The following is a 22,850-nucleotide window of genomic DNA, read 5'->3' as shown; positions in this document are numbered from 1 at the left end:
TTTTTTTGCGGTACGCGGACCTCTCACTGTTGTGGCCTCTCCGGTTGCGGAACACAGGCTCCGGACGCGCAGACTCAGTGGCCATGGCTCACGGGCCCAGCCGCTCCGCGTTATGTGGGATCTTCCCGGACCGGGGCATGAACCCATGTCCTCTGCATCGACAGGCAGACTCTCAACCACTGTGCCACCAGGGAAGCCCTTCTTTTTAGACTTTATAATATATATTAGAAGTATGGGGTTCTTTAATGTGTCTTTGCTTTTTGATGAGGATATTGTACACATGGGCATACACACACATGAATAAAGCAAAATTCTGTTAACTTAAAGTTTGTTACTCAGTATTTATTCACACCATATAGTGAGATCCTAAATCACCTCTCAAATTGAATGGAAGGAGTGTGTGATTAGATTTTCTTGAGATTTGGGGTGTTTTAAGACTGACTCCAGGGACTTCCCTGGGGGTCCAGTGGTAAAGAATCCGCCTTTACAATGCAGGGGATGTGGGTTCGATCTCTGGTCAGGGAACTAAGATCCCACATGCAGCCAGGCAACTAAGCCCACACACCACAACAACTGAGCTCACGTGCCTCAACTAGAGAGCCTGTGTGCCACAAACTACAGAGCCCACATGCTCTGGAGCCCACGCACCACAACCAGAGAGAGGAAACCCACATGCCACAACTAGAGAGAGAAAACCCGCACGTGTTCCAAGTAGACATGAGTTTGGGGGAAAGGGAGAACACTACTCAACCCACTATAGTCTCTTTTTAGGTAATTATATTATAAATGTGTTATATAATTATTTATAATTTTTAAAACTCAAAGTTTTGCATAATATTTTGTTGTGAGATTATTTCACCATACGCCAATACTGTTAATGTTAATATTCATATTAGAAAGTGCCAAATAGGGAAATCACTTTTCTTTTTAGACTTTTTTTTTTTTTTTTTTTGCGGTACGCGGGCCTCTCACTGTTGTGGCCTCTCCGGTTGCGGAGCACAGGCTCCGGACGCGCAGACTCAGTGGCCATGGCTCACGGGCCTAGCCGCTCCGCGTTATGTGGGATCTTCCCGGACCGGGGCATGAACCCATGTCCTCTGCATCGACAGGCAGACTCTCAACCACTGTGCCACCAGGGAAGCCCTTCTTTTTAGACTTTATAATATATATTAGAAGTATGGGGTTCTTTAATGTGTCTTTGCTTTTTGATGAGGATATTGTACACATGGGCATACACACACATGAATAAAGCAAAATTCTGTTAACTTAAAGTTTGTTACTCAGTATTTATTCACACCATATAGTGAGATCCTAAATCACCTCTCAAATTGAATGGAAGGAGTGTGTGATTAGATTTTCTTGAGATTTGGGGTGTTTTAAGACTGACTCCAGGGACTTCCCTGGGGGTCCAGTGGTAAAGAATCCGCCTTTACAATGCAGGGGATGTGGGTTCGATCTCTGGTCAGGGAACTAAGATCCCACATGCAGCCAGGCAACTAAGCCCACACACCACAACAACTGAGCTCACGTGCCTCAACTAGAGAGCCTGTGTGCCACAAACTACAGAGCCCACATGCTCTGGAGCCCACGCACCACAACCAGAGAGAGGAAACCCACATGCCACAACTAGAGAGAGAAAACCCGCACGCCACAACTAGAGAGAAGCCCATGCGCCGCAATGAAAGATCCCGCATGCCTCAACGAAGACCCTGCGTGCCGCAACTAAAGACCCAACGCAGCCAAAAATAAATAAATAATAAATAAATCTTAAAAAAAAAAAAAAAAGACTGGCTCCAAAATGTTTAGTGAGTTCTTCAAATATTTCAGTAACTCAGAGGAAAAAATATTTTTATGAGTAGCAGCAATATAATTTAAGTATATTTAGTTGAGTGTTCTAAACAGGTGGGATTATTAAGATCAAGCACAGTGCCTGTAAGTGGATGAAAGAGTATATTTAAGCACAATTGTTGTTACAGAAAAAACAAAAGAAAAAATCAACCCTCACTTTTAAGGGTCCTAAGAGAAAAGGGAAGAAAGATGTTAGGGTCATAAAGAGAGGAGATTAAATAAAACAAAAATTGGGGTTGAAACAGAAATGCATTATAAAGGAGAGGGAAGGTAGATTGGCAAAAATGAGGAAGTATCAGAAAAGTGAAATGTACAAAAGCAAAGGCAAGAAATAGGATGGGGAAGACTTTAAGGAGAGCAAAAAATAAGAAATAATGCTATGACTAGCTTAGCGTTAAAGGTTAAAAGATGAATATATCAGAGTTTCTTTAAAATTAAGTCAAATTAATGATGATTATTAGAGAGTAACTGTAGTCTTGATATCATACACTCAAGCTTCTCATGTCATTTTCCCTGTAGAAAATAGTAGGAACCATTTTATGTATTATTCGTTAAATTGCAAGTAAATATTTATGATATATTGACACGTGATATTATATATTACACAAACTTTTATTATATATATTTATTATTTATATTATATACATTTCAAGGTAAATATTCATATGTTATCTTCTTTTAATGGCAAAAATTTGGTTTTTGGTGTAAATGATGAAACTTTGCATGTAAACACATATAAAGCAAACTGTTTAATGTTTCACGTAACAGTGGTGATACATCATTTCGTCAGTCATAAGAACTGACATGGAGTTATTATTGTTGAATATGAGGCAGGTTTTGACATCCAGGAGAATATCAAACATAATATGTTTTGCCTTTGACATATTATGACTGGTCACGGAGTTTTTCTACAATATCAGGTGCATTCCTCATATTCAGTAAATATCACACTAATCAGGCTTAACATATCAGCATTACAAACTACTTCTCTGCTGCCTTTGTATTCTTAAAACTAAAACTAACCCTAGATATTCATTCATGCTGACCTGTAGAAATGAATGTTATATCCTCTCTATTACCTGCAAATTGTTTAGAAGGATTTGATATATCATAACTGTATATGGTTGGCTTATCAACTCCTTTAAGTCCTTGACCACAGTTTTCTCTAGGTTGATTGATGTATTATGTCACCCATTTACTTTCTTCTACTTAAATTCTCTGGTAAATAAAGGACTTTAATATTCTGCTTTTTAAAATCATTTTATCCGAAGTGTCATTGAATATCTGAATTCAGAATCCTATTGATCCAATAAGGAAGGTGCACCTTAACAGCTGAGAGACACTTGGTCATATTATATACTAATTTAACTAAATATGGCTGAAAGAAGCCTTTACTTAATATAATTTTGATTTCCTGCTTTAGGAATCCTGAAACCATGGATCACCTATATATGCTTTGAAACATGCTTTAGATGTTTTTTCTGGAAGCCCTGCAATTGCCCTAAAAATTGAATGTATCATTGAAAAGACCTATGGTAAGTGGGTTTTTTTCCTTCTTTTTCTTCTGTCGGTTTCATGTTGTGGTTAAGTCTTATGAATGTTGTAATGCTGCTCCCTGCTGGACATAGTATAATTTTTTAAAGTTGGCACTTAATAGATGGGCAAATAACTGGTTAGCTGGACCCACTATAGAGGGGAATCCTTGCCTGCATTCACAAAAAAACAGTATACAACCAAAGCAGCTCTGTTTTCATAACGGGTGATACCCATTATGTTGATATCTGAAGCCTGATGAAAGTGCTGATAGTCTTGTTTCTAAGTTTTATTGTCTGCTTCCTGTTTAGTGGCATCTAAAAGTTGTAACAAACATACATTGAAGGGTGCTTGTAGGTGATGGAACTTTTAGGATTTCCTAAATTATATGTGTGTGTATATGTTTGTAATCTGTCTGATTATTATTATTATTATCTCGTTTGTAATCATTTAAATTCCCTTTATGTTTTTCCAAAGGAACTATTTAAAACATCTTTAGTATAATTTAAATTAGACACTGTTGGATCTATTTTGAGTGAGTTACCCTACATTACATTTTATACAGTGGACTTTAAGTGTAACTTGTTTTGTATATCCATCCTGTAATCTAGTGGTTATGTTTTCTAGTGCGCACAGTGAACCATTCTTATGCAGAGTGACATTGGATTGGATCTCAAGTGTCATATTTGTGTCCATCCTATTATGAACCCTCATACTGAATGCAAACACAGGTGTTCCTAAAATTGTTTTAAAATGTGTGAGAGTTAAAAGTTTTTCTTCCTACTTTTGAGCTAAATTATTATATATTTTTTGGAGTACAGCCTGCATAAAATTAATATCTGGATGTAATACAGATTTGTTTTGAAAGTAAGCATACATTTTCTTGAAAAGAAGAAAAAGCAACAGGCACAACATTGAGCTAAGCAAAAATTTAACAAAATAACTGATCTTATACTCTTTAATGACCTGGTACTTTTTTTGTGGCCATTTGGAAAGCCTGTAAAATCTGTTCTTTGTTAAGATTCTGGAGAATTAGGCATAGTAACATTTCTTTATTATTAAAATATTGCAATAAAAATTAGAAATGTAGACCAAAAAAATAAAATTGTTAGCAAAAAAGAGGAGCCCTTTCTTCCTTCTCTTTCAGAATATATTTTTTCAGAAAGTATATCATTTTAAACATTTTTATTATGAAATATAACACTATATAGAAACATAAAATGAATAAGTATAAAGCAGACATTCAGTAACCATAGATCATTACTGACATACCAGAAGCTCTTGGTATAATCTTCCTTTTCCTTAGAGGTAACCAATGTCCTGATTTTTGTGATAACTATTTAGATAATTCTCTATATAATTTTATCACTTTTATGTGTATTCCTCAGCAATGTGTTCACATTTTGCCTCTTTTTAATCTTTAGGGACTCATATGTATTCTTTTTTTGGATAAACTTTTTTGTATTTTTGTTGGAAATGTTTTTGTTATTTTTAAGGGGAAGGGTATGAAGAAATAGAGAGCTTAAGGTAAAGTCAGAGGGCTGACTTCACTGTACTAAAGAGCTTAGGGACAGGAGGAGTTGTAAGGAATTTAGATGTAGCTGCAATCAGAATGGGATCAAGATGCCTGGGGACAAGTTTGTAGCCTTTCAGGGTAAGTGAGAGGCTGGAAAGATCGCTAGGAAAGGACAGCATTCTTGAGGAAAGTGTATAGGCTAGGCATGGAAAGCATTATGCTGATGGGACCTATCACAGTGCTGTCAGAGAATAATGGGGGAAGTCAGGTGAGTTATCTAGTCTGCACTGCCTCCAGGTCTCCAAACCTGATGCTCTCACAGTCCTCACAGGGTATCTCTTGGAATGAGTCTGGGGCAGAAGTTCAGAGCCCCTTCTCAGTAGGGATGGAGGGGACCCTGCTGCTGCCACTGTCACCGCTCAGCCTCCTCCACTGCATTGCAAAGAGTAGAGGAGATTCCCAGCAACGTGGCTCAGGCCTTGCAGCAGCATCATGGAGGTTCAACTGGATGAGCTCCCTGAGTACTTTCTTTGGGCCAAGTACTTGAAAGTCACAACTCATGGAGTAGATCCTGTAGAGTGTGGCTTTGATGTTCAGGCCAAAGAGGTCTCAAGGGTTTTGCTTGTATATGTTCAAGGTAATGAGGGCAATGTCCTTGCTGTGCTTGGGCTTCTCCCAGCCTAGGCCATATGATAGCACCTACTCCTGCTGGGGCTCCAACTCTGCTTGAACTCCAGCATCATCAGGCGTGTATCCTCTTCCAACAATTGGAAGAAGTCCTTGCAGTCCACAGAGGTCCCATCCTCGTCTATCACCAGTGTTAACCACAGGGTCTCCAGTGCTTTGTCTGGTAGTTCCTGGCAGGTGGCAGCTGTGATCACAGACACAGAAAGGTGGCTAGAGTGGTGGAGCTGGGGTCCAGACCCTACAGCCAGTCTTGGAGCTCATATTGGATCCTGACTGAGCTTGGAGACTGCGACCACCTTTGTACTTCCTTTTGGGTTGGTGCTAGATTGCTGCAGTGTGACACTGCTGCAGCTGTGGGGTGCTCCTGTGGGGTAGCATGGGATGCAGATGGGCCTACTGGTGAGCCCCATTGTCCGGAATCATATGCATTCTTTCTTCCTTTACCCAGCATTATGTTTTGAAGGTCATCTACATAGTTGCATGTAGTTTTATTTTATTCATTTTCATTATCATGTGTTATTCCTTTGGAATGAATATGACAGAATTCATCCATTCTGTTTTTGGTGGATGTTTGGGTTCTTTCTGGTGTTTGGCTATTATAATTAACATTTCCATGAATGTTCTTTTACATATCATATGTTGATTTTTATGTGTCAAGTGGAAAAAGGTCATATATTTTCAGGTTAAAGATAATTGATTATAGTGGTGTTTTAAATTAATTTAAATGAGTACATGAGAAAGTTGTTGTATCCTGAGATTGACACATATTAAGTGTTGGAAAAGATTCTGAAGTGATCATAATTTCTTTACTGTAGGCCTTAAATATATGGTAGAGTGCCATGTAACTTGTGACAGTTTAAAAATAGTATATGTGTAGTAGATATACAGATATAGGACCTAATGTAGTAACTCTTTGTTTTACTTTATTAGCACTTTGATTCCATTTACTATTATATCATGTTTTCTATAACTTCTTCACTTTACTGATGAAGAAAATAAGGAGAGCTAAAGAGATTGAGTGAATTGCACAAGGTTGGAGCTAGAAACCAGACCAAACTGTCTACTTAGTGGCAGTCACAATTTAAAGAAAACAAAGTGAAAAGTGAAATCAGGATACATTCTTGAGTGTGTCCAGCCATTGAAGTAGAGAATTTGCATGACTAGCTTCCAGAAATTATCAGGTATTCTTTGGACTCTTAACCAAGAAGTGGCCTTGCACAGAGAATTGTATGTTTAAAGGCCCCCAAAATGTTACTGCACTTTATTACAGTTCATCTTCTGAAAGGCAACTGTGGTATATTCTAACTTTGAGAATCTTACTTAGAGTAATTCCTCATTCATTGGCCTGTTATTAACAAGTGGTGTACTATTTCCTCATCTGTTAGTTTTGTGAATAATTGAATCTTATCCTTTTGTGTGCCAAAGTTTATTTCATATGGATATTTTTTTATAAAATGTTTTTGAAATATAAAATGTACCCTTCTGTCTTCTTAAACAGAGCAAATTGAGTATAATGTAAGTTGTTTTTGTTTTTGTTTTTTTTGATGGGTCAGAGTTGTTATTGTGAACATTGGTCATTTCACAGAATTTATGTGATTTCCTCAGAGACCGTTATGCTATCTAGGACCGTTTTCCTAAATTGTATTAGACTGATAACTTTTATGTCCTGGGTGCTGCTTACGATGTGGTTTCTTTGTTGTTGTTTTGTTTTGTTTTACCTTTGTTAGGTAATTCTTGGTTTTTACTCTCAGTGCATTATATTAACTCTAATGTAAAAATCAGCATTTACCTAATATATTCATTGGTTAGGTGAGAGCTTAAGTACGGTCTACCCCATCTACTGATTAAGGGCATAGAAGGTAAATTTAAAATTTACTTTGGGGTCAGCAACTTGTCTTACTGCTTTGTTCAAGAGACTGAGATTATCTCACAACTGATTTCTGGATGATTGAAATGCAGCCTAGATTTGCATGTATCAATACTATGGTATCCTTATTTGGGGAATAAAAATTATCATGTACATATTTTCTTATAAAACAGTGATATTGAAACTGGATTTACTTAAGGATTCCTTAAATAGGAAGTCCAATGAGCTTAAGTGGTTGTTTTTAATGATAAAATATTTGACAGGATGGGCTTTGAAATAAAAACAATGTATTAGGTGACATTGCCTATTGAAAATGTCAGTCATAAAGATTAAACTACCTTTGAAATGATAGCTTTGTAAAGGAAAATATAGAAGTAACATAGATTTGGTTTCCAGAAAACATTTAAGTGCTTCAGGAAAACATTCATTTAAAAGTGAAATGCATTTGACTGCTTTCCCAATTATAAAGTACTGAATGTGAATTTAAAGGAAAAAAATTGGGATGGGGGTGTATATTTGTTTTTAAATGAAAGGAGATCTCGGGAAGAGAGACAGACAGTTGCTATCCCAGCACATTAGGCATCAATATGATGATTTCCTACATCAGCGATATTTTTCCAACTTGAAAACTAAGTCAGCAATTTTACATATGCATTTGGGGACAAATAAACAAAGAACTTCATATAGTTTTTTCCAATGAGAACATCTTTGAGAATTGCCTGATGAACAAAATATCTTAGAGGCCCAAAGAGAAGAATAGCTTTTTCTGGTATACATCTGAGATGTATATGTGGTGGAAGCAAAATGACACAGCCCCCACAGAAGAAAAATTAGCAATTTCTAGAGAAAGACCAATGCATTTATACACTTGTCTCAGCCAATTCTGGGAATTTATTACAGATATACTTATGTACTTATAAAATAACATATGCAGGGCTTCCCTGGTGGCGCAGTGGTTGAGAGTCTGCCTGCCGATACAGGGGACACGGGTTCGTGCCCTGGTCCGGGAAGATCCCATGTGCCGCGGAGCGGCTTGGCCCGTGAGCCATGGCCGCTGAGCCTGCGCGTCCGGAGCCTGTGCTCCGCAACGGGAGAGGCCACAACAGTGAGAGGCCCGCGTACCGCAAACAAAACAAAACAAAACAAAACATATGCATAAAAGTTTTCATTGTAGCTTCTTTTGTAGCAGCAAAAGATTGAAAACATCCCTACTATCTATCAGTAGGATAATGGTTGAATGAACTCTGGCATAGCTGTACAGTGAAGTACTCTACAGCTGTAAAAATAGAAAGGTTGTTCTCTATATGAAGATTTGGAAAGTTTTCAAGCATACACTGTTACTTGAAAAGAGCAAAGTTCAAGCAGAGTGTATAGTAAACTACTTTTTGTATAAAGGAGGAGAGGCGTAAGATATATTCATAATTGCTTATATTTGCATAAAGAAAATCTGGACAGGTATACAAAATCTAAATCTTGTATGTGGATGAGTAAGGAAAACAAAGTAGATGGGGCTTTTACTGTATATCTTTTAGATTGTTTTTAATTTTTGAATATGTGACTATGTTACTAGTTAAAAACAGTTTTGTTTTGTTAGTCAAATGAGAGAGAGAAAGAAAGGGATAAACCTACTATATTTCCCACAGAATTAGCCAGTTTTATTCCTTTATCCCCAGAGCCAGGGAGATAGTAAGAACTGAATAAATATTTATTATACAAGTAAAATGTGAACTATATAATCATTAGGTGATCTCTTTTAGCTTCTTTCTTTTTTTTTTTATAACTTATTTTTGGCTGCGCTGGGTCTTTGTTGCTGTGCGCGGGCTTTCTCTAGTTGCAGAGAGTGGGGGCTACTCTTTGTTGTGGTGCACAGGCTTCTCATTGCGGTGGCTTCTCTTGTTGCAGAGCACGGGCTCTAGGCACACAGGCTTCAGTAGTTGTGGCACATGAGCTCAGTGGCTTTTACTGTATATCTTTTAGATTGTTTTTAATTTTTGAATATGTGACTATGTTACTAGTTAAAAACAGTTTTGTTTTGTTAGTCAAATGAGAGAGAGAAAGAAAGGGATAAACCTACTATATTTCCCACAGAATTAGCCAGTTTTATTCCTTTATCCCCAGAGCCAGGGAGATAGTAAGAACTGAATAAATATTTATTATACAAGTAAAATGTGAACTATATAATCATTAGGTGATCTCTTTTAGCTTCTTTCTTTTTTTTTTTATAATTTATTTTTGGCTGCGCTGGGTCTTTGTTGCTGTGCGCGGGCTTTCTCTAGTTGCAGAGAGTGGGGGCTACTCTTTGTTGTGGTGCACAGGCTTCTCATTGCGGTGGCTTCTCTTGTTGCAGAGCACGGGCTCTAGGCACACAGGCTTCAGTAGTTGTGGCACATGAGCTCAGTAGTTGTGGCTCGTGGGCTCTAGAGTGCAGGCTCAGTAGTTGTGGCTCATGGGCTTAGTTGCTCCACAGCATGTGGGATCTTCCCAGACCAGGGCTCGAACCCGTGTCCCCTGCATTGGCAGGTAGATTCTTAACCATTGTGCCACTAGGGAAGCCCTTAGCTTATTTCTTAAAGTATCTTTTCAATATGAGCAAAACAGTGTTGTAAATCGTGTGTTGGTTCCAGTATAGAAGTAAGGGAAAATATTTAAGTGGGAAATAATGAGATGTAAATTGTCAAATTATCATGAAGTTTCATTTAATTTATAGGATATTGATATTAAAGAATTATATTTTAACTTCACTGAAAAGTAAAATAAATGTTTTCAAAAGATTCCCATTAAATTAGGTAATAAGCTTTCATAATAAATAAAAGCTTATGAAATTTGTGGGCAATGGGGAAAACAGCAGACATATTCTTTATACTGCCTTATCTTCTGTGCTACTTTACTTTCTCACATAAGGGCAATTTTTCAGTACTGAGACTATTTTAGAAGATCTGTTATAATAGCGGCACCAGCAGCTACTCTGACACAAAGGCCAGTTATCTCTGAAAATATGGTATTGTAGCTTGGGAGCTGGGGAATATAATAGGGTGAATAGCTGTTGCTCCTCCATTTATAAGAGTTCAGGAACTTATCTTACCTGTTGGTTTGAAAAATTGATTATTCAAATAAGTAGTATAAGAACCTTTAGTTTTCACCTTTAGATTATACATACATTAGTTGTTCCTAAATTTCTTACGACAAGGATTTTGACTACCTTTGTATATCTGTATTTGTGTGCAAAATTGCATTTTTAAAGAAAGCTATATATATGGAAAAGTGTACATATTATAAGTGGATGGCTCAATGAATTTTTTAGAAGCCAAATACAATTATGCAAATAGCACCCAGATACGAAAAAGAACATTATCAGCACTCTAGAAGACACCTTCATGCTCTCTTCCAGCCACTGTCTCCCTCCCTGCACAAGGATTACTACTGCCTTGACTTTTAATAGCATAGATTAGTTTTGCTTGGTTTTGTATTTTATGTATAGAATTATACAGTATAATTTTTTTATGTCTGGTTTCCTTTGTTCAACATTATGTCTTGAGATTCATCTACATTGTTGCATGTAGTTGTAATCTGTTCATTTTCATTGCTGCATTCTATTATATGACTATATCACAACTATTTTTTATCTATTCTGTTAATGGACATTTGGGTGATTTCCATATAATGTTAAATATAAACATTCTAATACGTATCTCCTGAGTAATATATTTATGGGTTTCTGCTGAGCATATGTCTAGGAGCAAAATTACTGGATCATAAGTACGATTATTTCCAGCTTTAATCAAAATTGCCAGTTTTCTGAAATGGTTGTACTAATTTACGTTCATATGAGAGTTCAAGTTGCTCTGCATCTTTGCTAACACTCCCTTTCGCCATCTTTTTCATCTTTCAATTCTGGTGGGTATAAAGTAGTAAATCATTATACTGTTTTAATTTCTAGCTCCCTGATGATTGATGAAATTGAGCACTTTTTCATATGTATATTGATTATTTGTTATTCTCTTTTGTGAAGTGCCTGTTCACTTCTTTTGCCCATTTTTTTGTTGGGCTGCCTTTTTCTTTGATTTGTAGGAGCTCTTTATATATTCAGAATATGAGTCCTTCATTTTTTTAGGTATTGCAAATATTTCTCCAACTCTGAGGTTTGCCTTTTCAATCTATTAATAGTGCTTTTGATGAACAGAAGTTTATGACTTTAAAGTAGTCTAGTTTGTCATTTATGTTTAGTGCTTTTACATCTTACTTAAGAAATAATTGTCTACGCCAAGGATGTTCTGTGTTCTGTGTTTTTCTCTAAAAGTGTTGTAATTTTACCTTTTGCATCCGTAATTTTTAGCCTGTATTCTCACATTAGGCAGTTCTGCTTCTCTTTTTAGACTCAATCTATGTCTCTAGACAGAAAAACAAAGTGGACTTTTGTAAATGAACATAATTATGTACCGCCTACAAAATACCCACTTAAGAAAATAGTGTGTAATCTGTGTTTACCTTACCTGCAGCTTTAATGTACTACTTTATTTATTTGTTTGTCTTTAAGGAAAGTTTACTAGAAAATCCAGGAAAGAATTTCTGGGGTGGGAAAATGTTATGATTTTCAATATTTTTAACAATTCTAGTATTCATAAAAATGTTTATCCATGAAATTTTGTGAAGTATTTACAGACGTAATTTCAGTTACCTCATTTGGGTATAGTTTACACTATTAAAGTTTAAGGTATTTAATTGAGGAGAAAAATTAGGTTTTAACTTTTGTCATCAAAGCGATATGAATGCTGTCTATTATATTTGAAAATTATTTTTATAAGCTTCTTTTTTTCTAAACATCTTTATTGGGGTATAATTGCTTTACAATGGTGTGTTAGTTTCTGCTTTATAACAAAGTGAATCAGCTATACATATATATATATCCCCATATCTCCTCCCTCTTGCATCTCCCTCCTACCGTCCCTATCCCACCCCTCTAGGTGGTCACAAAGCACTGAGCTGATCTCCCTGTGCTATGCGGCTGCTTCCTACTATATAAGCTTCTTTTTAATTATTTTGATTTTAAGTAGGATTTCTTGTGAGCATCCATTTGTGTACAAGTTAACATTCATAAGGCCTTCAGTGATACTTTTTGTTATTCAAAAATATTTTAGGTATTTGTTCTATGTGCTATTATTTATATTGGAGCAAAGTGTTTTTATATACCCTGGTATTTTAGTTTTTATCTTGTCAATAATGTTTATTGTTAACTTCATGATTATTGTATTACTTAATTTTACATTTATATTTCATGAGAGTAATTGCCTATTTAAAAATATATTTTGTCTCTGATCACAGTGTTGAAATTAAAGAAAGGTGATTGTACTTGACTCTTAACTAAGCACCTAGATATTTTTCACTTGTCATCTACATTTTTTAGTTTAAAGCATAACATTAAATATAATTTTATACTGGCTTTTATTTTAATTCATGCATTTGAAAACTGAAATTCAGATAAAAGATATTTTCAAAATAAATTCAGCATATTATTTATGAGTGGAGCAACACATTAGCATTGGGTTCACAATAGATCATATCGCTTTTATTCCATCTTACAAGCTTAGCAGCACAAACAGAATAATCAACATATTATTTGGCTGTCATCTGCTGAACAGAAACCAGAGATCACAAGGAGGTTTTCCCTAGCTGTGGTGATGGCCTTTTTGTTCCAAGCCTCCATCTGGGAGGGCCATGGTGTGTTATCATATGGAACGCGGGGTTTTCTGTAATCTGCTTAGCTGCACTGCAGTTTGAATCTTCATTCCATGTTTGTGTAATTTATAATTTTAATGAGACCATGGCTCTTGTGGGCTTTGAAATATATTAAAAGCTCTTTTGTGCATATGCTTTTGTTCTTGCTTAATAGGCTCAGTGTATTTAAAACTGATGAATTTTTATTCATGAATTTGGATGTCTGGGGATTAGCTTAGACTGAATATCATTGCACTCATATATTGATGACTAGAAAGTTTTTTATTGTTATTATTTTGGGGTTTTTTTTGTGTCTATGTGTGTCTATGTCTGTGTGATACTTGTAACCAGAAAAGAAAAGAACTTAAATAATTTTAAAAGGATAGGAAAAAGTGGTATGGCTGGGTCATGAAGAATTGATTTAGAGTTTACCCATCTTATTTATTGATACTCATATTTCATCTTTAGTCTTAGTATTTTAGATACATATTATGAAGGAATAATTATGAAAAAGCAACTTTTAAATGAGTTAATATCTTACATACTGTTGTTTATATTGAAATAATATTCCAATGTGTGACAAAGATAGACTGTGTGTTTTAATTGTATGATATCAATTGTCTGTGGTCATACTAAATCAGCTGTTAACTTTTCTTGAATTAAATTAGGTATATGTTTTATACTTTAACTATTTACAGTTTGCCTTGTTTCTGTAAAACACTTTTTATTAATGGACTATTTTTTCTTTACCTACATTGATGAAATGATGAGAAGACTAATGAAAAAGCAGTTTTCTAGTAATTTATAAAATTGATCTTTTAAATTTTGCTAAAATTCTGAAATATACTAAATGCTTCAAATCTCTATTATAGTTATTACTTAAAATGTAGTTTTAAAATTTGAATATAAACAATTATATAGCACCTTAGGCAAAAATCACGGCCCTGTCTAGATCCAGACTTTTTTGAAGTTGCTGTTTATTGGACTCATTGAGGGATAACACACAGACCTTACTAGTCTTTTATGAAGTTGCCCAAGCTGTGTTTTTTCTAAAAACCTTTGTTTACTGGGTTAAAGCATTTTTGTAACTATAAAACATTCTTTTTTGGTACATGTTGGTCATTGATTTGGCTGGTCCCTTCTCCCCCACTACCCTTAAGCTAGAGATGTGAAATAGAAAATAAATGACAACATTTTGTTTTTCTTTACTAGGCTTTTCTATCAGATTTGATACTGGAATGTTTGTTTTTCCATAATAACCCTCTGCTTTAGTGTTTTTATTAGTAGTACAATTTCAGTTAGCTTAGGAGTATGTTATTGAAACTGTATGATCTGCTAGAGCAGTGCTGTTCCAGAGAAATAAATGCAAGTCATATATATATATTATTTAACCCATTAGGTCCAAAATATTATCTTTTCAATATGTAATTAATACAAAATATTTTATTCTCTTTTTGTACTGTGTTCAGAGTCCAGTGTATATTTTATACTTACAGTACATCTCAATTTGGACTAGTCACATTTCAAGTGCTCGATAGCCATATGTAGCTAATGGCTACCTTATTGAACAGTGTAGCTCTAGAGTATTACATATAAAAATCATAACAGAAATGTGTATTTTTTGCATTCTTCATTAATTTTCTTGTAATATTCTAATAAAGATAATCAAACAGTATTCATGTCCTATAAAGTTGAAATTACATGTAGTGTTTTTTATAGCTCTAGCACTAATAATATTGGTGCCTGATTTATACACAAAATCAGAATTATGTCACCTGACTGAGTATTTATCAGATATTATGGAGCTATGCTTACAGGTATTGTGTTGTTATTCAAAAATATTTTAGGTATTTGTTCTACGTGCTATTATTTATATTGGAGCAAAGTGTTTTTATATACCCTGGTATTTTAGTTTTTATCTTGTCAATAATGTTTATTGTTAACTTCATGATTATTGTATTACTTAATTTTACATTTATATTTCATGAGAGTAATTGCCTATTTAAAAATATATTTTGTCTCTGATCACAGTGTTGAAATTAAAGAAAGGTGATTGTACTTGACTCTTAACTAAGCACCTAGATATTTTTCACTTGTCATCTACATTTTTTAGTTTAAAGCATAACATTAAATATAATTTTATACTGGCTTTTATTTTAATTCATGCATTTGAAAACTGAAATTCAGATAAAAGATATTTTCAAAATAAATTCAGCATATTATTTATGAGTGGAGCAACACATTAGCATTGGGTTCACAATAGATCATATCGCTTTTATTCCATCTTACAAGCTTAGCAGCACAAACAGAATAATCAACATATTATTTGGCTGTCATCTGCTGAACAGAAACCAGAGATCACAAGGAGGTTTTCCCTAGCTGTGGTGATGGCCTTTTTGTTCCAAGCCTCCATCTGGGAGGGCCATGGTGTGTTATCATATGGAACGCGGGGTTTTCTGTAATCTGCTTAGCTGCACTGCAGTTTGAATCTTCATTCCATGTTTGTGTAATTTATAATTTTAATGAGACCATGGCTCTTGTGGGCTTTGAAATATATTAAAAGCTCTTTTGTGCATATGCTTTTGTTCTTGCTTAATAGGCTCAGTGTATTTAAAACTGATGAATTTTTATTCATGAATTTGGATGTCTGGGGATTAGCTTAGACTGAATATCATTGCACTCATATATTGATGACTAGAAAGTTTTTTATTGTTATTATTTTGGGGGTTTTTTTGTGTCTATGTGTGTCTATGTCTGTGTGATACTTGTAACCAGAAAAGAAAAGAACTTAAATAATTTTAAAAGGATAGGAAAAAGTGGTATGGCTGGGTCATGAAGAATTGATTTAGAGTTTACCCATCTTATTTATTGATACTCATATTTCATCTTTAGTCTTAGTATTTTAGATACATATTATGAAGGAATAATTATGAAAAAGCAACTTTTAAATGAGTTAATATCTTACATACTGTTGTTTATATTGAAATAATATTCCAATGTGTGACAAAGATAGACTGTGTGTTTTAATTGTATGATATCAATTGTCTGTGGTCATACTAAATCAGCCGTTAACTTTTCTTGAATTAAATTAGGTATATGTTTTATACTTTAACTATTTACAGTTTGCCTTGTTTCTGTAAAACACTTTTTATTAATGGACTATTTTTTCTTTACCTACATTGATGAAATGATGAGAAGACTAATGAAAAAGCAGTTTTCTAGTAATTTATAAAATTGATCTTTTAAATTTTGCTAAAATTCTGAAATATACTAAATGCTTCAAATCTCTATTATAGTTATTACTTAAAATGTAGTTTTAAAATTTGAATATAAACAATTATATAGCACCTTAGGCAAAAATCACGGCCCTGTCTAGATCCAGACTTTTTTGAAGTTGCTGTTTATTGGACTCATTGAGGGATAACACACAGACCTTACTAGTCTTTTATGAAGTTGCCCAAGCTGTGTTTTTTCTAAAAACCTTTGTTTACTGGGTTAAAGCATTTTTGTAACTATAAAACATTCTTTTTTGGTACATGTTGGTCATTGATTTGGCTGGTCCCTTCTCCCCCACTACCCTTAAGCTAGAGATGTGAAATAGAAAATAAATGACAACATTTTGTTTTTCTTTACTAGGCTTTTCTATCAGATTTGATACTGGAATGTTTGTTTTTCCATAATAACCCTCTGCTTTAGTGTTTTTATTAGTAGTACAATTTCAGTTAGCTTAGGAGTATGTTATTGAAATTGTATGATCTGCTAGAGCAGTGCTGTTCCAGAGAAATATAATGCAAGTCACATATATATATTATTTAACCCATTAGGTCCAAAATATTATCTTTTCAATATGTAATTAATACAAAATATTTTATTCTCTTTTTGTACTGTGTTCAGAGTCCAGTGTATATTTTATACTTACAGTACATCTCAATTTGGACTAGTCACATTTCAAGTGCTCGATAGCCATATGTAGCTAATGGCTACCTTATTGAACAGTGTAGCTCTAGAGTATTACATATAAAAATCATAACAGAAATGTGTATTTTTTGCATTCTTCATTAATTTTCTTGTAATATTCTAATAAAGATAATCAAACAGTATTCATGTCCTATAAAGTTGAAATTACATGTAGTGTTTTTTATAGCTCTAGCACTAATAATATTGGTGCCTGATTTATACACAAAATCAGAATTATGTCACCTGACTGAGTATTTATCAGATATTATGGAGCTATGCTTACAGGTATTGTGATGATACGGAGATAATAATGGCCAATGTAATGGATGTAGTATGTTCCTCGACAATTGTGGGCAAATCAAACTTGTCAAATAAGTCATATTTCAGGTATACCGAGCATCTTAATTTTATAAGAATCCCATGGCAAATCTTGATACTTCTTTTTTTCTTTAAATAAAGTTGAGAACTCCTTCTCACATTCTTAGAATTTTTCTGGATAGGTATTTGGGTGAATGAATATGAATCTCTCTTTTCATATATGTTTGCTTAGAGTTGGTACAGTTTTCATTTTCTTGGAAGAAAACTGAACATAAAGTATTGTTTTTTAAATATTTCTAGGATTCCATACATTTTAAATGCTCTGTATATATATAAATATAAGGAGAGGTTACTTCACTGTGTACTTTAAAAGTATACAGTTAAGAATTATAAAACTTTGAATTACAGTTGATTTGAATTTATTCAAATATTTTAAAGTATAAAATGATCAAGATGATTTGTATAAAATACTGCTACTGTAACTACTTTATAAAAACGTAGAGGCCTTATTATATGTAACTGACCTTCTTGTTCATGTATGGTTTAGGGAGAAAATCCTGTTTGTGAAACCTCTGAATAATTCACATTTTCTAAATTCTGAGGCAAATGAGCTAATTTTTATGTAATCTAACTTTTATGTAGATATTGGCTGATGCCTGTTGTATTCTTTTACTCACTTAAATTTTTATTGACTTCTCTTTGTGACTTATACATTTAAAGTGTTGGCACAAAATGTTGAACTGTTCTTTAAACAATGCCTCTAGTTTCTTGGAGATGATAAATCCATCCATTGATTTCCTAATTTTATTATGTACACAGTCAATTGTAATCCAAGATTACAGCAAACAAGATGTTAATTTCTAGCCATAATCTATGTACATTTCAATTACAGAGCATGATTGTTCTAGAAGCACAGAATGAAAAGGAATAACATTTGTGCTATCCTCACCGGAGCTGTCAATAAAAGATGTAATAGGGGATTTAGGAATCTGGAAATGGCCAACTAATTTATGTGAATCTATTTTATTTCAGCTAGAAAGACCAAGCTCTTTTTCGTCTGCACTGCATATTGCAGAGCACAGGCTGTCTATAGAAAACCAGGCGGCTGCATATGGATAGTCCCTTGATATCATTCACTTGCTGTGTAATCTTATTATGCAAAGTTCTAATCTTCACCTAGAATGAATGCCTCTGGGTCAGAATATAGTCATATCAGGGTTTTTGAGGTCATGTTTTGTGATCCTTAGCTTATTCTTCTAAGTAGGGCTGGGATTTAAATGGTATTCCCCAGACGCCAGCAGATAGACAGCAGAACCTGCTGCCTTTTTGGAAGACAAGACCAACATGAGGTCCCTAGTAGGATTAAACTTGATTTGTAGCTGTAGGATTTTTTAACAGATGTATTATTGGACAGGGAATAGGGGGCCACCAGCACAGCAAAATTGAATCACGACTGGCGTTCTCAGGGAGTTTGCTGTCTGCTAAAGCAGCAGCTGCATGTGGATTTGACTTCTTTCAGGTGAAGCGACTTCCAGTCATTTGGAAAGGATGGGATGAAAAGGAACCTTGGTGATAATTTTGATGTCTGCAAGATTTAGTACCAGTGTAATGGGATTATCCGTAACACCTTCACTGCAGAAAAAGCCACCTGGCACTATAACTGGCAGCAACTGAGAACTAATCCTTTCCCATCTCTTGGATGTCATTCATGAAGCTCAAAGCGATTTCTATCCTGCTAACTATGATTAATTTTATAAACAACAACCAAAAAAATCAGGTGATCAAGGCAAAGAATATGCTTTTTTATTATTTAAAATATGTTGCCTTATTATAAGCTATATGACTCAAAATTATGGAAGACATATATAAACTATAAACTATGTATGACTTAAAATATATTAAAATGTTCAAATAGAAAAGTTGATTATTGTCTTTTATACTTTTTCTAGTTTGGTGATACAATGTATTTGCTCTTGGTAAAGATTTATATTTGACATTAAATATTAAAGACTTTAGTGTTCTTCTAGATATGACGCCATTATCAATAAATCCTACTGTCTATAGGTATAAGGAATTGGAGTAATTTGTTTTGTCATACGTTTTACCTGTTTTATGACTGCTTCAATTCTTGCTGATTAAATGTTTTTAGTGAATAAAATGTTTAATGATATCAAAATATATCGACATATACTTTTGATAATTAAGGAAATGCTGACTCAAATTGCTGATAAAAAAGGCTCTTTGTGAAAGTGTATGATCTTATGTAAAAGTCATAAAATAGTTTATATTAATACTGAATGACTATTTTTTAAAATCAGAAATTCTTAGTCAAAGTTTTCCTTTAGCAGATGGGGGTTTAGTTACTTGCTCTAGAATCATGTATTAGTTAATTGAGGTTTTCTTTTTTTAAGCATTTTATTTCAACCAAAAACTTTATCAACTACTTTGTTTAGAGGTGTTAATTATTTTAATATTCTTTTCTTACATGGTCCAGAATAAACTGAGAGAAAATGAAGTGAAATTATCCCATCAGTCACCCAAACAGTATGCAACATAACTGCCAAGACTGGAAAAGATAATTAGTGTTGTCAGTGTTATGATCCTGGAATACTTTTAAAATATTTATTCATAGGACTTGATTTTTATCTTATTATGTTTTTTGATTTAGTAGCTTTATATTTGAAAAAATAGATTATAAAACGTTAATCATAATGTTTTTAAACTTAAAAATCTTAAATATAGGTGACTAAAGTATTTTTGAAATTATAAGAATAACTGAAATATAATCATCCATTATGCATAATATATTGATTTACTTGCAGTCTCTGTTTATGTGTAGTACATTTTACTTTTCTCCATATGAGGTCTTTATCTAAAAAAAAATAATAAAATATAAATTTATGTAGCGATCGTTGGTCAAACCTACCTAGCAAATTTGTTATTCTTAATGAATTTTTTTTAACTGGTTCCAAGCTATTGTATTCCAAAATGTGTTTCTTCATTGGTTGTCCCATTTAAAGTGAATGAATGAGGAAGCTTAATAATATTTCTACTGAACTGCATTATGTTCATTTTAAAGGACTTCTTTAGCCGTCTGTTTGTATTTTTACTATTTGAAAAGCTGTTTATGTAATAAAATTCTATTACACTGAAAAGATCTATTCATGAAATAAGTGGACTAAAAGCTTTTTCTTATCCTCGTAATAACTTGTATATTAAATATACAATATTTGGTTTATGTGTAATTTCAAATTATTTTGTCAGGTAGTGTATTTCTCAGGGTAACTTTCTATGGTAGTTAATAGTATTATATAATTATTTCAAAAGAGTAGCTTTCCTTTCAAAATAAAATTTGTCTCAAAACTTTTATTAAACATGGTCACTGTTTACTTTCCTGTTTTTTAATCAGCTGTTTACTGAGTGGCATTTGAGAGTTAATGTTTTTTCCTTCCCTGTCCTAGCCATTATTATTTGACTAGAAATGGTTATCTCCTTTGGAAAGTCCCAAATAAACTCATCTTAATTAAATTCATTGTAAACATATAGGGTCTTCTCAGTGACATACATTCTTTTCAAATAGGTATCGGTTACTTGAATTTAATACCTTGTTGATAACAGAAAGTTGACTCATCTTTAAAAGCTACAGCTAATAAATTTATTGCACAGGTGACTCAATGTGTCAATAAAAGTTAAGGGAGTTATTTTTGAAGACAAGAAAAAGGGGTATAGGATGGGAGAAATGAAGAAAATTAAAAAACAAAATAAGTCAACTGTAGCAGTAGTGCAGGATGGGAATCATAGGACTTATTGATTATTTAAGAGATGATAAACTTTTTTTTTCTTTTTTGGTAATTTGTGAGCCTTAGTATTACCCCTAAAGGGCCGTGCATGAACTGTAGACTGGCACATGACAGCTAGCCTATAATAATGCTAAATGATATTTCTTCCATTTGAATGAATATCCTTCAACTATTGCTTGTACAACTTGTATATTGTTCTGAAATAGATGGATTATATAGCCATTGGGGAATTATTGGTAAATGAATGGGGTGGTTTTGGTATTTCACTGTTTGGAAGCTGGTACTTAATTATATTAATAGTGTCAAGTGCTTATGCTTTATAAACGTAGAATGAGTTTTGATTTTGTACATATATGTATAAAAGGTGAACTTAAGAAAATAATATTGGATTTTCAAAATCATTGAAATGTTAGCATTATACAGTTTATTTGATGATGAAAATTTATAGAATGATCCCAAAGTTAACATTTAGTTTAAAAATAACGAATGGTTAAATTTTGTCAAGTTTCTGAAAATGGTGAGTATGTCTCAGTGGTCTCAAATGACAGCACAAAGTTCTTTACTGGGTTTCCTTCCTGGGAGCTTATTAAAACTACTGATTCTGCAGCCTTGCTCCCACAAATTCTAATTCATTAGCTCCATGATGGGAGCCTGGAAATTTGGATTTTAAATTAGGTTCTTGAGTTATTTTGATGCTGCAGTCAAATTTAAAGCAGTATTCACTGCTTTAAACCTTAAAGTGCTGTCAATTATTTCCTCTGAGAATGAATCAAAATAAATAGATTTAAATAAAATTTTCATTGATTATGGGGATAAGTGCTCCTTGAATTTGCAGTTCTAGAATGTAAAAAGTATCCTCTGCACATGTCTTACAGTAGATTTAACATTACAGATTTGAACAATTCATGAGCAGCCTTGAAGGTGATTTTGAAATGGCAGGAATTTGAATTACTTTGATGGAGAGGCTCCTGTGTGAGAGTAAATTATTTAGCTATTGAACAGAGTACACCACTCAACATCCATGTCTTAATGAGTCTTTGTTGTTCTCTTCTTGTCACGGTAACTTCCATTCACGGTCAGAAATGGACATATATCTTTCAGTTACTTTGTATAGATAGATATAATTCTATGGGAAAAGTGTATTTTGTTGTAGATATTCTTGAATTTTAGAAATCATGGAGGTCTCAGGAATGTCATAAGTCTGCTGTTTCTTCTTGTCCAAATGAAGGTAAATGTAGCAAAACTATGATGTTGGGATTTGTCTTCTGCTTCACATCCTACTCTCTTCTCACCTTTTCTTAATGTGAATCCTTCTTTAAATGCTAATATATTCACTAACTATTCCATGTATCAAAACAAAAAAAAGTATGATATTAATCACTTCTTTGATTGACTGCTTATACTTTAAAATAAATGAATTTCTGTAAACTGATAGTTTCAATTAACCCTGACACTTCACATTTTTTCCTGTTTCTGAAACAAAACGCTTTCTCTTCTTTTCGAAGGAATTCCAGACCTGAACAATCAGGTGGATATTTTCTTTGTGGCTTCGGGTATTCTGAAATCATTGTAAAGCCTACTTTTTTTTTTTTTTTTTTTTTTTTGGTGGGGG

The 22,850-nt window shown here is 33.7% G+C and overlaps 1 protein-coding gene and 1 pseudogene across 1 annotated transcript in view; one reads left to right on the top strand and one right to left on the bottom strand.

Annotated features, from left to right (window-relative positions):
- Positions 1–22,850, top strand: part of IMMP1L (inner mitochondrial membrane peptidase subunit 1) — a 78,867-nt gene that overhangs the window by 16,673 nt on the left and 39,344 nt on the right. Inside the window, 2 exon segments of the mRNA XM_024752580.1 lie at positions 3,272–3,348; positions 3,350–3,383. Of these exon segments, the coding sequence (XP_024608348.1) occupies positions 3,272–3,348; positions 3,350–3,383 (111 nt within the window).
- Positions 5,109–22,850, bottom strand: part of LOC112404546 (cell death activator CIDE-B pseudogene) — a 21,011-nt pseudogene continuing 3,269 nt past the window's right edge.

The sequence above is a fragment of the Neophocaena asiaeorientalis genome, unplaced genomic scaffold (genome assembly GCF_003031525.2).
Source record: "Neophocaena asiaeorientalis asiaeorientalis breed wild unplaced genomic scaffold, Neophocaena_asiaeorientalis_V1.1 scaffold196, whole genome shotgun sequence".
Lineage (NCBI taxonomy): Eukaryota > Metazoa > Chordata > Mammalia > Artiodactyla > Phocoenidae > Neophocaena > Neophocaena asiaeorientalis.
Note: the sequence above shows the minus strand (reverse complement) of the source record. Positions and strands in the feature narration are given on the sequence as shown.